Below are 15,913 nucleotides of genomic sequence, written 5' to 3' on the forward strand. Positions count from 1 at the left end.
TACTCTATTGTTGGAGATGTAGGTTATGGCAAAATTTTGTGCAAATACAAATGATATTGGGATCAGCATGTCAGAGCATAAACCTTTGTTTTGACTTACCTCTTTGGGATAGATGTCTAGAATGTAGAGTTATAGGGATAAAGGATAATCAGTATTTTCTCATCACTGATATATTAACATCCTTTTCTCAAGAAAACCAAGTTAGTAATCATAGGTTAACTGATTTTCTTCTTAATACCTTTAGGAAAAAATCGATTTTCAGCACGCTCATGGGTTACAAGAATTGGAATTTATTCGAGGACATTCTGATACAGAAGCAGCAAGACTGTGTGTGGACCAGTGGCTAAAAATGCCAGGTACTCTTTAGAGATCAGAGTGGAACACTGAGGTTACTGAGCTTCCCTAAAGCTTTATGGGGTTATAGCTGTATTATTCAGTTGCTAGTACATACATAAAGTATTGAAATTTAGTTTCAGTGATACTTAATGGCCTACTTCACCAATTGTCTTCCTACATTGACAAAAGTATATTTTGAATATAATAGGTCATCCTTGACCTCATTAGATATTGCTCATTTATTTACTTGTGTTATTTCAGTTATTACATGAAATAGTTCATGTGTCTGTGGGAGAGATTTTAATAGATTTGAGGTCAAGAAAGCTTTCTCTAATGAAATGGAATTTAAGCTGAGATCTAAAGGATTAGTGTTTTCTTATTTATTCATCAGTGCAGTCTGTGTAGATATTTTATAAGAACATGTCCACATGAGAGACATCTAAAGCATTGGGTAGCCTCTTAACTAACTCTACAGACCTAAGGTTCCCAAAAGAGTCACTATGGAACATTTTCCCCAACCAGATAATTAGGTTTTATTTTTTTTTTACTTTTTTTTATTTTTTGGTGGAATTTTTAAGATCCAGTAGGACACTCTCACTATGACCGCTTTTCTAGCCTGTGTTGTAGAAGTAACACTGAGCCTTTAAAAGGCTTGGGATATCCACAGAAACCTTAGCTGTGGATTTAATCCAGTAGAATGTTTAATTGCAGAAAGTCATTAGAAATGCAATGCTCAACTTGAACCTGATATCTTGTTCTACAGTTTTCAGGGGCATCTGGGTGGCACAGTTGGTCATAGTGTCCAAATCTTGATTTTGACTCAGGTCACTGTCTTGGGGTCCAGGGATTGGGCTTGGCGTTCAGTGGGAAGTCTACTCTGAGATTCTCTTTCCCTCTGTCCCCTCCACCCCCCAGGTCACATTCTCTCTCCCTCTCTTTCTCTCAAATGAATAAATCTTTAAAAATAAATAAATATAGTTTTCAGAAGGCTTTTCTTTGAATCAAATTATCACTGATAAGGTAATTCCAAAGTTTTTACCCTGTTATGTTCATTAATAAGTTTGTATGTCTGTCTCTTCTTTCAGACTACATACTCTGTAGTATGGGGAGACAGAGACCAAGGTTTTATTAGTCCTTTTTTGCTCAACTTAGAGATACTCAGTAAATGTTTGAATATTATCCAATGTAAGCTATAAACATTTGCATATGAACACAGAAAGAAGCCTAGAATTTAGGATCCAAATGTGACTGTCATTCAAGTAAACAAAAGAATTGTTTAGTATTCCAGACCTATTTTATCAAAAAATACTATGATACCTGGTTATGCCTCTTGAGGTGTTCTAGTTAAAGCTCATATTTAAAAAAGAAAACATCCCCCTAGATGCATTCTGTTCTCAGTAGAAATTAATGACTTAATTCAGTGGTTTTACTTTAGCTACTTTAGAATCGCCTGGGAACTTTTAAGTATATACCTGTGCCTCATCTCCAGAGATGATTCTAGGGCATCTGTAGTTTTGGGAAAAGATTTGTAGGTAATTTTGATAGGAAAATGGAGTAGAACTATAAGGCTTTATCATTTCCAAGATATCTTCTAAAAATATTTTATATCATGCAAATCTAACATCTTTTAAGTCCTGTCTAGACTCTTTAGATCTGATGCCGTACCTCCAGATTGACAGAATATTTGAATTCACTGTAAAATGTATTCATGGGCATATGTTTATGTATTTGTCTGAGCAGGTCAGTGGTAACAAATGACTCATTTTAACTGTATCTTTATGATTCATGGCGAAACTTGGTATTTTACATATCTTCAGGTCACACCTGATTCATTGGTAGCTGATAAGCTTGAGCCTGGAGTTAAGGGCTTTAGTTATATTTGTTTTATGTGATTGTTTTATTTTTTTGCTTGCTCCCTTGCAACAACACTATAGAACTGAAGTTTAGGATCTATTGCTAGAACAGCTGCTTTAACATTGGGCTATATTGGTATGGTGCTATTCCATAAGTTAGCTTTGGAGAGTGCTGAAATGTTTGAATAGGTTATAGCTGGGAATACAGAGGTGAGTCATTGTTCTCTTTAATTATAAAAAATGAGGTTCTACTTCTAAATAGCATTAAGGGACTTGTTCAATCTATTCCAAAGTATCTAGCTATTGTAATTCATCCCTTTCATTAGAAGTAGTTTAAGTACTTTATTTATATTTACTCTACTGAAATTCATCTTTTATAGACCTTTATAGTTAGGCTAGTTTGCATACATTTAAATACTTAGTAACTTAAAAACAATACTTTAAGGAAAATACTTAAATTTCTCTATTTTGCCTTTCCATGGGTAAATCTTATTTTCTCTGAATTGATTTTTTTCTCTAATTTTATTTTTATCCAGAACTTTTACTGGCTAAATAAAGATCTTAATGGGCAACTTCTAGAATGTGGATAGACAGTAATTAAAAATTGTCATAATTCTGACTACATTAAAAAAATAAAGATAAGAAGGTGTATTGTCTTTAATGCGTCTTTAAGATTAAAATATGATTAATGCTATACTATGCTGTTCATTGTTTGTTGGCAGAACATATTTATAAGCATTTTGGCAGTTTTTAATGGAGCCTCCCCCCTCCCCCCAAGGACTAAAACAGCAGAAAAGCAGTTGAAACCTTAAATTATTATATAAGCCATTTGGAGATCTTAAAACTAGATGATGTTAAAAGAATAATAATCTATCCTATTTAAATCCTTAGGGGCTTTGTAGAAACTACCATAAAGATAATACCCAGTTTTCTGTTCTATGAGACATTCAAGGCATTTAAACAGTCTAAAGGGAGTCAATAATCTAACCATCTGTGTATAACCATCTGACATACAGTCAGAATCCTGCTTGCAGTTTTACATTTCATGGTTTGTGTAATGTAACTCTAGATTTTCCATCCTACAGCATGCATGGGATAAATTTTGTTCCAGGGGTATTAGTCTACAAGAGTTGTAAGATGAATACTTAAAGGATGAAAAATGAGCCAGGATAAAGGGAGATTAATTCAGAGAGACTAGTGAAAGGGCTGCCTGGCTGGCTCATTCCATAGAGCATATGACTCTGGATCTTAGGGTCATACAGCCCTATAATGGGTGTAGGGTTTACTTTTTTAAAAAAGAGAGGAAAAAGAAATAGTGATGGGCAAACTTTGAAAGGAGAAAAGAAAGGGATAAAATAAAAGAAAGGAGAAAGATAGTAAGTAAATCTCTGCTTTGTGTTCTGTAAATTTATTTCTGAGAACTGCATTACTTAATATCCAGATTGGAACTAACTGATCAGTGGCTGGTTTCCTAAGAAAGTACCACTTTTATTCTTCTTGCATCCCTGAACTCTCCACTCCTCCCCACTCTCCTAGTTACATTTTTAACATAATTTTCAGAGAACTCAGATCCTTTATAATATAGGTAAACCTTCTAATGTGTTTAAGATAGTTAATAGAGGAAAAAAGAATTAGAAGATCTTTTCCAGTTTATATAAATGAAAATGTAAGTAGTGGCTTTATAGAGCAACTGATTTTCTAATCAGTGTTTGATCTTTGACATTTCTTGGCTATTGAACTTAAAGAAACAGATTTTTTTTTCCCCTCAAGAGAATGTTACTTAAAGATGTTAACAGCTTCCAGGACACCTGGCTGGCTTGGTCAGTAGAGCATGCAACTCTTGATCTCAGGGTTTTAGTAACCTCTACATTGGGTATAGAGATTACTAAAAAAAAGAAAAATTAAATGAATAAATTTAATCTCCATCACATACTAAAAAAAGAAAGGAAGGAAGGCTCCTGGCCGGCTCAGTCAGTAGAGCAATGTGACCCTTGATCTTGGGGTTGTGAGTTTGAGCCCCATGTTGGGTGTAGAGATTACTTTAAAAATAACATCATTTATGGGATCCCTGGGTGGCGCAGTGGTTTAGCGCCTGCCTTTGGCCCAGGGCGCGATCCTGAAGACCTGGGATCGAATCCCATGTCGGGCTCCCGGTGCATGGAGCCTGCTTCTCCCTCTGCCTATGTCTCTGCCTCTCTCTCTCTCTCTCTCTCTCTCTCTCTCTGTGACTATCATAAATAAATAAAAATTTAAAAAAAATAACATCATTTAGATTATCATTTAATATCATTTAATTATCATTTATATAGGCACCTTGGGTGACTCAGTAGGTTAACCATCTGACTTTTGATTTCGGTTCAGGTCCTGATCTCATGGTGTGAGATCAAGCCCCACATCAGGCTCCACTCTGGACATGGAGTCGGCTTAAGATTCTCTCCGCCCCCCTACCTTCCCCTGCTCCCCAACCGACTCACTTAGCTCTCTCCCTCTCTCTCAAAAAAAAAAAAGAAAAAGAAAAAGAAAAAAAATGTTAACAACTTTACTTGTCCGAGGGGTCACCTGTGTAGCTCAGTGGGTGAGCATCTTCCTTTAGCTCAGGTCGTGATCCTGGGATTGAATCCCACATTGGGGATTGAATCCCCTGCAGGGAACCTACTTCTCTCCCTCTGCCTATGTCTGCCTCTGTCTCTCTCTGTCTCTCATGAATAAATAAATAAAAATCTTAAAATAAAAAAAAGCTTTATTTGTCTCAGGTAGCTATTTTTAAGTGATCATATTTTTTTATAAGAAAGCCAATAAACATTTAATAACAATTAGCATCACCCAGATGCTGTTGTATCATAATTTATATTGTTTTGTCATAATTTTGATTACCAATTCAAAGGACAAGTATCTGAAGTAGGAACTTAAGAATTTGTATTCCAATGATACAGGACTCAAAGCAGGAACAATTAATTCTGGAACAAGAAGTTCATTCCGAAGAGGAGGCCAAATGCGGGTGTCTGGAAAACCAATTTTATGTCCCATAATGCACTGTAACAAGGAATTTGATAATGGGCACCTTCTCTTAGGACATTTGAAAAGGTGAGTATGATACTCAATAGTGGATGCTGAAAAGCAAATGAGTTTTACAAAGTGATTTCATAAAATGAAAGCATGATACATCTGTGTCATTGTAATCATAACTTTATATTGCAAACTCGAATTGTTTTGTGCTCTTACGATAGTTGCTTTAAATTTACATTTCTTAGGTTTCCTAGAAGGCTTAAACTCAGATATTTTTTCTAGTGATACTCTCTTTAAAGGCATGTAGCCTTTAAGTATGTATTTATTCTTAATATGTATCATAAAATTCGGAACAGAATTTTTACACTTATAAGTAGTTGAATCATTTTTAGAGAAATCCAGCCCATAAATACAAATTTCAAAAGACACAGAGCACTTAGAGATATTTGGTCTAGACTAAAGAAAGCTAATATGGTATTACAAAGCAAATGTTAAAGGCAAACCAAATGTAGCAAAATTCATAATATTCTATTTATGAAACCTACCTTATTAATTTACTGAATTTTTGAATAGTAGAGCTTGAGAAAGTAAATATCAAGGGAAGGCAATATTAAAGGCATTAAACATTCTTACCTTCATATTCTCTCCTAATAGTTTAAATATATGAATTGAGAGTTTGGGGGCTCTCAGCCATTATCATTTCCAGATGCATCAACCTACTTATGAATTAACCTACCTGTAAAGGCTCCTAGAACGAGCTTCAGCATTCTACAAATAACTGGGTACCATACTGTATCTAAAGTATTTTTAAATCTCCAACTTTAAAATGGCACAAACTTAAAATGATTAAACTGAACATTAAAGGGATTAAAAACATTTTTAGGAAACAAGTGTGTGCCAGAAATCTTGACATGAGATTATTATTAAATTGGTTCATTTACAACTATTTGTGAATTTTCTGGTAAATAAGGCAAAAAGGAAAAGATGATGACTCTATAATCTTCAAACTGGAATCTCATCAGTTTGGCAAGACATACTTAAGTCCATTTTAATGGATCTTGCGGTACTTTTACAAAATCTTGAGCTCACTATTGGTCACTGTTTGAAGGGATTGCATGGCATTTCGGAGCCATTTGATATTTCTTTAAGTTGAAGAACATATTTCAGTAAAGTAAAAATTTCTTAGTGTGTATGTGTGTTTGTGTGTAAACAAATAAACAAGTGCTTAACAAATGAAACAGTACAGTGTGGATCCTAAAATGCGGACTTCTCTAACGTTACCTCTCTTGCTGAGTAGGTTTGATCACTCTCCATGTGATCCAACAATTACACTACATGGACCATTCACCAATTCCTTTGCTTGTGTAGTGTGTTACAAAAATTTTGTTACTCAACAGCAATATAGGGATCACCTTTTTGCTAAGGTAAGAGCATGTCCTAAGTTAAGAATAGGTATTTTTTCCTAGAGAACCATGGAATTCGGTATAGGTGTTTTCTTGCTGCTCTGAATTACCTATAATCAGATAATCACCAGTGATACACATAAGGATCAAAACTATGGTTATTTATGGAGAATAAAATGATTTGGAACATTAATTTTCTGTGGGCTGATAAACTTAATTACTGAAAGCCGGCAGTCCCAGAGATTATCATAGAAACCCTTTCTTTGATGGAGTTGCTCTGCCGAATTAACCTTGTTCAGATGCTTATAATGAGAACTAGAACCTTGGTGTTAAGTCCACTGCATTTCACTGCCTTTTGAAATGTTGGAACCATGTAGTAAATAATTCCTTTTTAATGCTAGTATTAAGAAATCTAAAAGGCTGTTTTATGTAACTCTCATTAAACATTAAATCTCAAGGGATATAAGTTGATTCATGGCATATGCAAATCTGTGTAATATATAGTTCTGTATTACCATATTTGAAATTATGTATCTTTAATGATTTATTCACATTACAGAATGTTAGTTGTGTAATATGTTCACTGGGAAAAAATTTTTTAAGCTTTTATTTTATTTTTTAAGACACATTTATTCAGCATCATGATCAGACTATTACATTTAGCAATCAACAGCATGGGTGCAAAAAAAAAAATCTACATTAAAACCCTTTGTTGGAATGCTTTACACTTTCCACAGAACAGAAACTAAAATAACCTGTTATACAATTAGTCACAAATACAGTCCTCGAGTTTTTTGCCCATACACATGAGTATTGTCTAAAACATGTCTTTGTAGCAGCTAGGCCCTGCCACCACTGTGCTTGGCTGAGTTCACAAATCTGTTGTAACCTGTAGCTTCCCTGTCACTTCTCTGGCTCTCCTCTCCTGCTAAGCTTTATTTCCTGGCAGTAATTAAAACCTTCTGCCACTGCCATAGCTGCTGCTGCTGCTGCTGCTGGAACCACCATAGCCACCTCGGTTTTGTGGTCTGGCAAAATATTGGCCTCCACCACCATGGGGGCCAGAGCTTCTGCCTCCAAAATTTCCTCCTTTCATGGATCCAAAATTTGGGAATAGATTGTTGTAATTGCCAAAATCGTTATAGCTTCCGCCACCTCCAAAGTTGCTTCCTTCATTACCAAACCCATTCTAGCCATCCCCACTGCCACCATATCCACTACCACCTCGACCACTGAAGTACCCTCCACGACCAAAGTTGTCATTCCCACCAAAACCACCTCCACGACCACCACCAAAGTTTCCAGAACCACTTCGGCCTCTTTGGCTGGACGAAGCACTAGCCATCTCTTGCTTCGATAGGGCTTTCCTTACTTCACAGTTGTGACCATTCACAATGTGGTATTTTTGAATGATAATCTTGTCTACAGAGTCATGGTCATCAAATGTCACAAAAGCAAAACCTCTCTTTTTGCCACTGCCTCGGTCAGTCATGATCTCAATCACTTCAATTTTCCCATACTATTCAAAATAATCTCTTAGATGATGTTCTTCAGTGTCTTCTTCAATGCCACCAACAAAAATCTTTTTCACAGTTAAGCGGGCACCAGGTCTTTGAGAATTTTCTCAGGAGACAGTCCTCTTTGGTTTCACAACTCTTCCATCCACCTTGTATGGCCTTGCGTTCATGGCTGTGTCCACCTCCTCCACGGCGTACGTGACAAACCCAAAGCCTCTAGAGCGCTTGGTGTTGGGGTCTCTCATTACCACACAGTCTGTAAGCATCCCCCATTGCTCAGAATGGCTCCTCAGACTCTCATCAGTTGTTTCAAAGCTCAAACCTCCAATGAAGAGCTTCTGCAGCTGCTCAGGCTCTTTAGGAGACTCTGACTTAGACATGATGGCGGTGAGAGGGGAGACTTTAACGATGCTAACTCGGCGGCGTCCGGGGCAGAAAGCTAAGTTTTTATTTTAATCACTTGATGCTCATGATGACAAATGTCCTCTTCAATCCCCATCACCTATTTTACCCATCCCCCCATTCGCTTCCCTTCTAGTAACCATCAATTTATTCTCTTCAGGTAAGAGCCTGTTTCTTGGTTTCTCTCTCTCTTTTTCCCTTTGCTCATTTGTTTTGTTTCTTAAATTCCACATACGAGTGAAATTATATGGTATTTGTCTTTTCTCTGACTTTGCTTAGCATTACACACTCTAGCTCTAGCCACGTCATTGCAAATGGCAAGATTTCATCCTTTTTGATGGCTGAATAATATTCCATGCGGGTGTGTGTGTGTGTGTGTGTGTGTGTGTGCCGCATCTTCTTTATCCATTCACTAATTGGTGGATACTTGCAGTATTATAAATCATGCTGCTATAAATATGGGGGTGTAGTATCCATTTGAATTAGTGTTTTTGTATTTTTTGGATAAATACCCAGCAGTGCAGTTACTAGGTCATAGGGTAGTTCTATTTTTAGCTTTTTGAGGAACCTTAATGCTGTTTTCCACAGTGGCTGCACTTGCAGTTTGCATTTCCACCAAAAATGCACACGGGTTCATTTTTCTCCACATCCTTTCCAATGCTTGTTTCTTTTGTTGATTTTAGCCATTGTGACAGGTATAAGGTGGTATCTCATAGTAGTTTTGATTTGCATTTCCCTGATGACGAGTGAGGTTGAGCATCATTTCATGTATCTCTTAGCTATCTGGATATCTTCTTTGGAGAAATGTCTGTTCATGTTTTCTGCCCATTTTTTAATTGGACCATGTGTTTTGGCTTTTGAGTTTAAATTATTTGTGTATTTTGGATACTAACCCTTTATCAGATATGTCATTTGCAAATGTTTTCTCCCATTTAGTAGGTTGCCTTTTTTAATTCTGTTGATTGTTCCCTTCACTGTGCAGAAACTTTCTATTTTGATGAAGTCCCACTAGTTTATTTCTGCTTTTATTTCCTTGCCTCAGGAGACACATCTAGAAAATGTTGCTATGGCCAGTGTCAGAGAGATTACTGTCTGTGCTGTCTTCAAGGGTTTTTATGGTTTCAGGTCTTACATTTAGGTCTTCAATCCATTTTAAATTTTATATATGGTGAAAGAAAGTGGTCGTTTCATTCTTTTGCATGTAACTGACCAGTTTTCCCAATACCATTTGTTGAAGAAACTGTCTTTCCCACTGGATTTTCATTTCTCCTTTTTCTTTCTTTTTTTAAAAGATTTTATTTATTTATTCATGAGAGACACAGAGAGAGAGAGAGATTGAGAGAGAGGCAGAGACACCGGCAGAGGGAGAAGCAGGCTCCATGCAGGGAGCCTGACGTGGGACTCCATCCTGGGTCTCCAGGATCAGGCCCTTGGCTGAAGGCGGTGCTAAACCACTGAGCCACCCAGGCTGCCCTCATTTCTCCTTTTTCAAAGACCATATAATTGTGGGTTTATTTCTGGATTTTCTGCTGTGATCCATTGATCTATGTGTCAGGTTTTATGCTAGTACCGTGCTGTTTTGATTACTATACTTTTGTAATATAACTTGAAGTCTGGAATTGTGATACCTCTAGTTTAGCTTTTCTTTTTCAAGATTGCTTTGATTGTTCACAGTTATTTGTGGTTCCATGTAAATTTTAGGATTTTTTTTTGTTCTGTGAAAAATGCTATTGTTATTTTGATGGAGATTGCATTAAATTTGTAGATTGCTTTGGGTAGTATAGACATTTTAACAATATTTGTCCTTCCAGTCCATGATCATGAAATGTCTTTCCATATTTTTACACCATATTGATTTCTTTCATCAGTGTTCTATAGTTTTCAGAGTACAGGTTTTTTAACTCTTGGTTAAGTTTCATTTCTAGATATTTTATTGTTTTTGATGTGACTGATTTAATATTTGCAAAACAGTCAGTGTGATATGTCATTAAGAGAAAGTATAAAAAAACATCATTTCAGTAGATACAGAAAAAGCATTTAATAGTACAGCATCCATTCATGATAAAAATCCTCAATGCTAGAGGTTCTAGAGTAGCATAACCTCAACATAATAAAGGTCATGTATGAGAAACTCACAGCTAACATTCTCATTGGTGAAAAACTGAGATCTTTTCCTCTAAGGTCAGGAACAAGACAAGAATGTCTATTCTTAGCACTTTTATTTTATATAAGATAAAGTGTCTGAATTGTATAATTAAGAAAAACAGTGTATTGTAAACGTGAATACTTAAATATTTGTTGAATCAGTGCATACATTTTAGATCAATGAACAACATTCTATATGAATATATTATATAGTTCATTTAATTTTGTTCGATGTATTGCTTCAATTTTTCTATTAAAAACAATACCACTTTAAATATCTTGGTAGCTAAAACCCTATAATAAATCACAGCTGTGATTACAACTATATGCAAAGTGCTGTGAGTCCTAGCAAACCATCAAACCTGGGAATGATCTTGGGGACTCCCAACACAAGTGGTAACCTTGATATTGCCAAGAGGTTACTGTTATAGGACAGTAATATGATGAAAATAATGCTTATACCTTTAGAACTAGAAGGACTCTTAATTTTAGAACCCAAATTCTTCCCTTCTTTAGAGACACCAAAGAGATTAAGTGTATTAGAATGGTACCAGTGTTCAGGGTGGATTCATAGGTATAGAAAGGAGATGAGTTTAGGTGACCTTTGTAGTAATTTAACTTTGAGATGAATAAAGGCTTTGCCTAAGTAATGGCATTTAGAATAAAGACCTTAAAGTGAAGCCAAAAGAAATGACAGGGCTTTCTGTTGTTGTGACAAGGGTTTGAGGGGAGAAAAGAAAAAGGATACAAGAGGACTGCATTATGTAATTTTTTTGGTGTTTTCAGAGGGACTAATATTGTACCTTTTTTAAAATTAGAGTCCTTTCAGGGCACGTTTTCCTATTCCAGACTGTCTATGTTAACATATTTATCTTTTTTCTTTAGTAAATCTGAATGGATATTTTAACTTAAAATTAATAACTCTCATTTATGTTTTTCCAAATTTCATTGACTTTCTTTTTTTCTGGGAATCACTCATGTCATGCTGTTTTACCTTGCTTCCAGGAAGTAAATTTATGATGTTCAGCCTTTTGGGTAGCATTATGGTAAAATAGAACAAATGCTTTGGTGTCACACAGACCTGGGTTCTACTGTCATTTTTATTAGCTGTATGTACTCAGAAGTTACTGAACATCTGTGATCCTTATTCTTTGTATCTAAAATGAATTGTTACACTTACATGCAAAAGTTACTGAACATCTGTGATCCTTATTCTTTGTATCTAAAATGAATTGTTACACTTACATGCAAGATTGATAAGAGAAGGTATACTACTGTATAAAGCACCTAGGGCCTAACTTAGATAGCTCTCATTAAATGCTCTTTATTACTTATTCTTTGGAGAGTCCTTCACAAGAACTCTGAAGGAAACTGGTATGCATTAGACTGTAATTGCCTATCTTAAATCAGCCAGAAGAGGTCACTGAAGATTGTATACCTATGAATTCTATTTTGTAAGGATGGCATTCTTCAAAGAAAGAGGGTGAAATGACCACAACTTGTATTTTTGCCTTGCTTCCCCTTTCTTTCCCTTTCATCTCCAATTTCTTCTGTCTGAGCCAGTGCTGCTTAAACTTTACACACCAATCACTTGGGAATCTTACTAAAATGTAAGTTCTTATAGTAAATCCAAGACTGGGCCTTAGATTCAAGATTCCTAACAAGTTTGTAGTTGAAGGTCACACTTTGAAGGTTACAGGTGTGAATTACTAGTTGGTTTTGACAGTAAAACTATTCAATAAATATATCACTAGATAGCTTCCTGCTTTTCTCCTTTTCTGGTGGTGGTGGAGGTACGGGAAGACATATTGTAAACTCTAATGGGCCTCGATGTCACTTTTGAGTCAATAGGTACAACCCCTCTTTCTCATTTTGTTCCTAGAGCCATTCTGTCATTAAGAGTGATTTTTCCTTCTTGTTAGCCCATCCTCCCTAGCCCTAGGCAATCTGTAAACTGCTTTCTGTCTATAGTTTTGCCTTTCCTGGACATTTCATATAAGTGGAATCTTATAATACGTGGCCTTTTGTGATAAGATTCTCTAGTTTACCATAATGTTGTCAAGGTTCATCCATGTTGCAGCATATATCAGTACTTCATTCTTTTTTTGTTCCATTGTATGGAAATATGCCATTTTTTGTTTATCAATTCATCAGTTGGTAGATACTTGGGTTATTTTACTTTTGGGCTATTGTGAATAATGCTGCTAAAAATAAATGTACAAGCCTTCATGTGGACATATGTCTTTATTTCTTGACAGTTAATTTTGGGGGTCGTGTGGTAATTCTGTTTAGTTGTTTGAAGAACTACCAAACTGTTATACAACACACTGTACCATTTTCTTTTCTTTCTTTCTTTTTTTTTTAAGATTTTATTTATTTATTCATGAGACACAGATTGAGAGAGAAGCAGAGACACAGGCAGAGGGAGAAGCAGGCTCCATGCAGGGAGCCCGATGTGGGACTCGATCCCAGGACTCGAGGATCATGCTCTGGGCTGAAGGCAGGCGCTTAACCGCTGAGCCACCCAGGTGTCCCCTATTTTATTTTCTTACCAGCAGTATATGCAGGTTCCAATTTCTCTACATTCTTAACAACACTTATTGTGTGCCTTTTAAAACAACCATTCTAGAGGTTATGAAATAATATCTTTACTGTAGTTTAACTTTTTTTATATATTCAAATGTGTATAGTGTATTTTATTTTAATGTAATTAGATGTATAATGGTTAGAAAGAAAGTGAGTGCTTTAATTTATGAAACATCCTATTTCCCACTCTTTCCACTAGTTTGTTCAAGGAAATATGTTATACTTTTACAATAGGTATATATATCTTTTTTTTACAATAGGTATATTTTAACAACATTTTATGTAGAATCACATTCTTGTTCTGTTGAGCAAACTTTAACCAAGCTTTATATTGAATCCATTTCTGACTCACAGTTGAACTAAAAATTATTTTGTTAGCATTTTTCAAGTAGAGGACCTTTGTATAAGTTTGTGTTTAGGAAAATGCCTTTAGTGCTCTCATTTTGAACCTTCTCATTGGAAGGCATAGTATCTTCTTGGATGTTATCTTCTGCGTGTCACTCACAACATTAAAACAGGTTGAAGAGTAGTGGAAAGAATAGAATTTATAACCAAAGATGTAAAGCTGTGTTTGAATGGTAGTTTTATCTCTTCCCAGGGTGCTACTTGATTGGACAGAAACTAAATTTTAGTTTTTTCATTTGTAAATAATGAAAATAGTACTTCATGGGATTATTAGATTTTGTACCAAAATATGATGCTTCCCACGTGCTCAATATAAATGTAAATTTCTTATTCCTCCTTCTGTGACATCTCATAAGTACTGCATAAGCTATTTCTATATCCCTAATATTAATGATAGTAAATTTAAGAAGACACAATACAACTTTCAAGGCTAAAAGATGTTAAATTACATTTATTTACCAGCACACTTACATATACACCTATATACATATATACTTTAAAATATTTCCAGTTTGGGGGCAGCTGGTTGGCTCAGTAGATAGAGCACATGACTCTTAATCTTGAGGTCATGCGTTTGAGCCCCACATTAGGGATAGAGTTTACTTTTTTAAAAAGAAAGTTTTTTAGTTTTGAGATAGAGGAGCCTCTTAACCAAGTTTCAATACCTAGATGCTAGAAAAAACATACCTGTTTGACTACATCAAAATTTTCAAGTGACCACATGTGAAATTAATAGATGTTTGAAAAATATTTGCAAAATGGAGCATGGCACAGTTAGTTTTGATAATGAAGAAAAGATACAGGTTAACCAGAGGAAGAGAAAACAGAAACAATTGAAATATCAGGCAGGGGTGCCTGGGTGGCTCAGTTGGTTAAGCATCTGCCTTTGGCTCAAGTCATGATGCCAGGGTCCTGGGATCAAACCCCACATCTGGCTCCTTGCTCAGTGGTGAGCCTGCTTCTCCTTCTCCCCCTGCTTGTGCTCTCTCTCTCAAATAAATCTTTAAAAATAAATTAATAAAAAACAGGCAAAAGGATATGAATATCCAATACACAGAATATGGAAAATCCACAGAATTGTATGAATTAGGTACTAAAACTCACTAGTAGGAAGTAAAAATTGAAGTAACAATGAGTTTCACAATACCTGTCAGACTGCAAAGATAAAAACACGATCTATAGTAGCTATTGTGCCAGGTTCACTCAGTGCCAGGAATATGTAAATTGGTAAAGCCTTTTTGAAAGATAATCATACAGTATCCTTTAATATTCAGTACTAAACCTTTTAACCCAGTAGGGCCACTGCGAATAATGAAAAACATGCACCTGTAAATAGGATACGTATACAAGGATGGTTATATTTATTTATTCATGGGCGGGGGGGGGGGGGGGGGCAGAGACACAGGCAGAAAGAGAAGCAGCCTCCATGCAGGGAGCCTGATGTGGGACTCGATCCTGGGTCTCCAGGATCACAACCTGGGCTGAAGGCGGCACCAAACCACTGGGCCATCCAGGCTGCTCAAGATTTGTTTTTAAGAAAAAAAAATTTTAATTCACATATGGAACCTCATTTATGATTAAAATTCTGTGGTTCACACTTAGGGAAGAAAAGTTTTCATATTAAAAACTGATATAGAATATTCCAAATGATTAAGAAATTTTGAAAGTTGATTTTAAAAAAACTGATTATTGTGTGGGAAATATCAGAAAGGGAGACAGAACGTAAAGACTGCTAACTCTGGGAAACGAACTAGGGGTGGTAGAAGGGGAGGAGGGCGGGGGGTGGGAGTGAATGGGTGACGGGCACTGGGTGTTATTCTGTATGTTAGTAAATTGAACACCAATAAAAAAAAAAATAAAAAAAAATAAAAAATAAAAAAACTGATTATTGATTTTAGTTGTGTATGATACAACTTTGCTTTGTATTTTAGGAAGCTGCAGGTGATGGACATAAAAACAACCTTCTTCCTCAGATTATTCAGTGTTTTGCATGTCCAAATTGCTTCCTTCTTTTTAGCAGCAAGGATGAGTGTTTGAAACATATGTCTGGAAAGAATCATTTCCATCAGAATTTTAAACTGGGTGGTATGTTAATACTCTTTTCTGTTAAAGCTTATTGAACTACTTTAATCTCTTTACCATATTTCTTATATAATTCTTGACATAACTTATCCTGATATTAGATTGAAAACATGAAAGTGAAAAGATTGTCTTTATTTTTCAAAAAAGATTCTCAGTAGAGCTCCGCACTTAACAGTAA

General features: G+C 35.7%; 1 protein-coding gene and 1 pseudogene across 3 annotated transcripts in view; one reads left to right on the plus strand and one right to left on the minus strand.

The window, feature by feature from the left end:
* The window catches only part of ZNF451 (zinc finger protein 451), a 90,147-nt gene that overhangs the window by 41,833 nt on the left and 32,401 nt on the right, over window positions 1-15,913 (plus strand). For all 3 annotated transcript variants that reach the window (XM_038554411.1, XM_038554413.1, XM_038554412.1), the window contains 4 exons: window positions 245-356; window positions 5,123-5,273; window positions 6,493-6,619; window positions 15,585-15,738. In XM_038554411.1, coding sequence (XP_038410339.1) covers window positions 245-356; window positions 5,123-5,273; window positions 6,493-6,619; window positions 15,585-15,738 — 544 coding nt within the window. The remainder of the gene's footprint in view (window positions 1-244; window positions 357-5,122; window positions 5,274-6,492; window positions 6,620-15,584; window positions 15,739-15,913) is intronic.
* Window positions 7,551-8,495, minus strand: LOC475044 (annotated as a pseudogene).

Source organism: Canis lupus, chromosome 12, assembly GCF_011100685.1.
Source record: "Canis lupus familiaris isolate Mischka breed German Shepherd chromosome 12, alternate assembly UU_Cfam_GSD_1.0, whole genome shotgun sequence".
In the NCBI taxonomy this organism is placed as follows: Eukaryota; Metazoa; Chordata; class Mammalia; order Carnivora; family Canidae; genus Canis; species Canis lupus.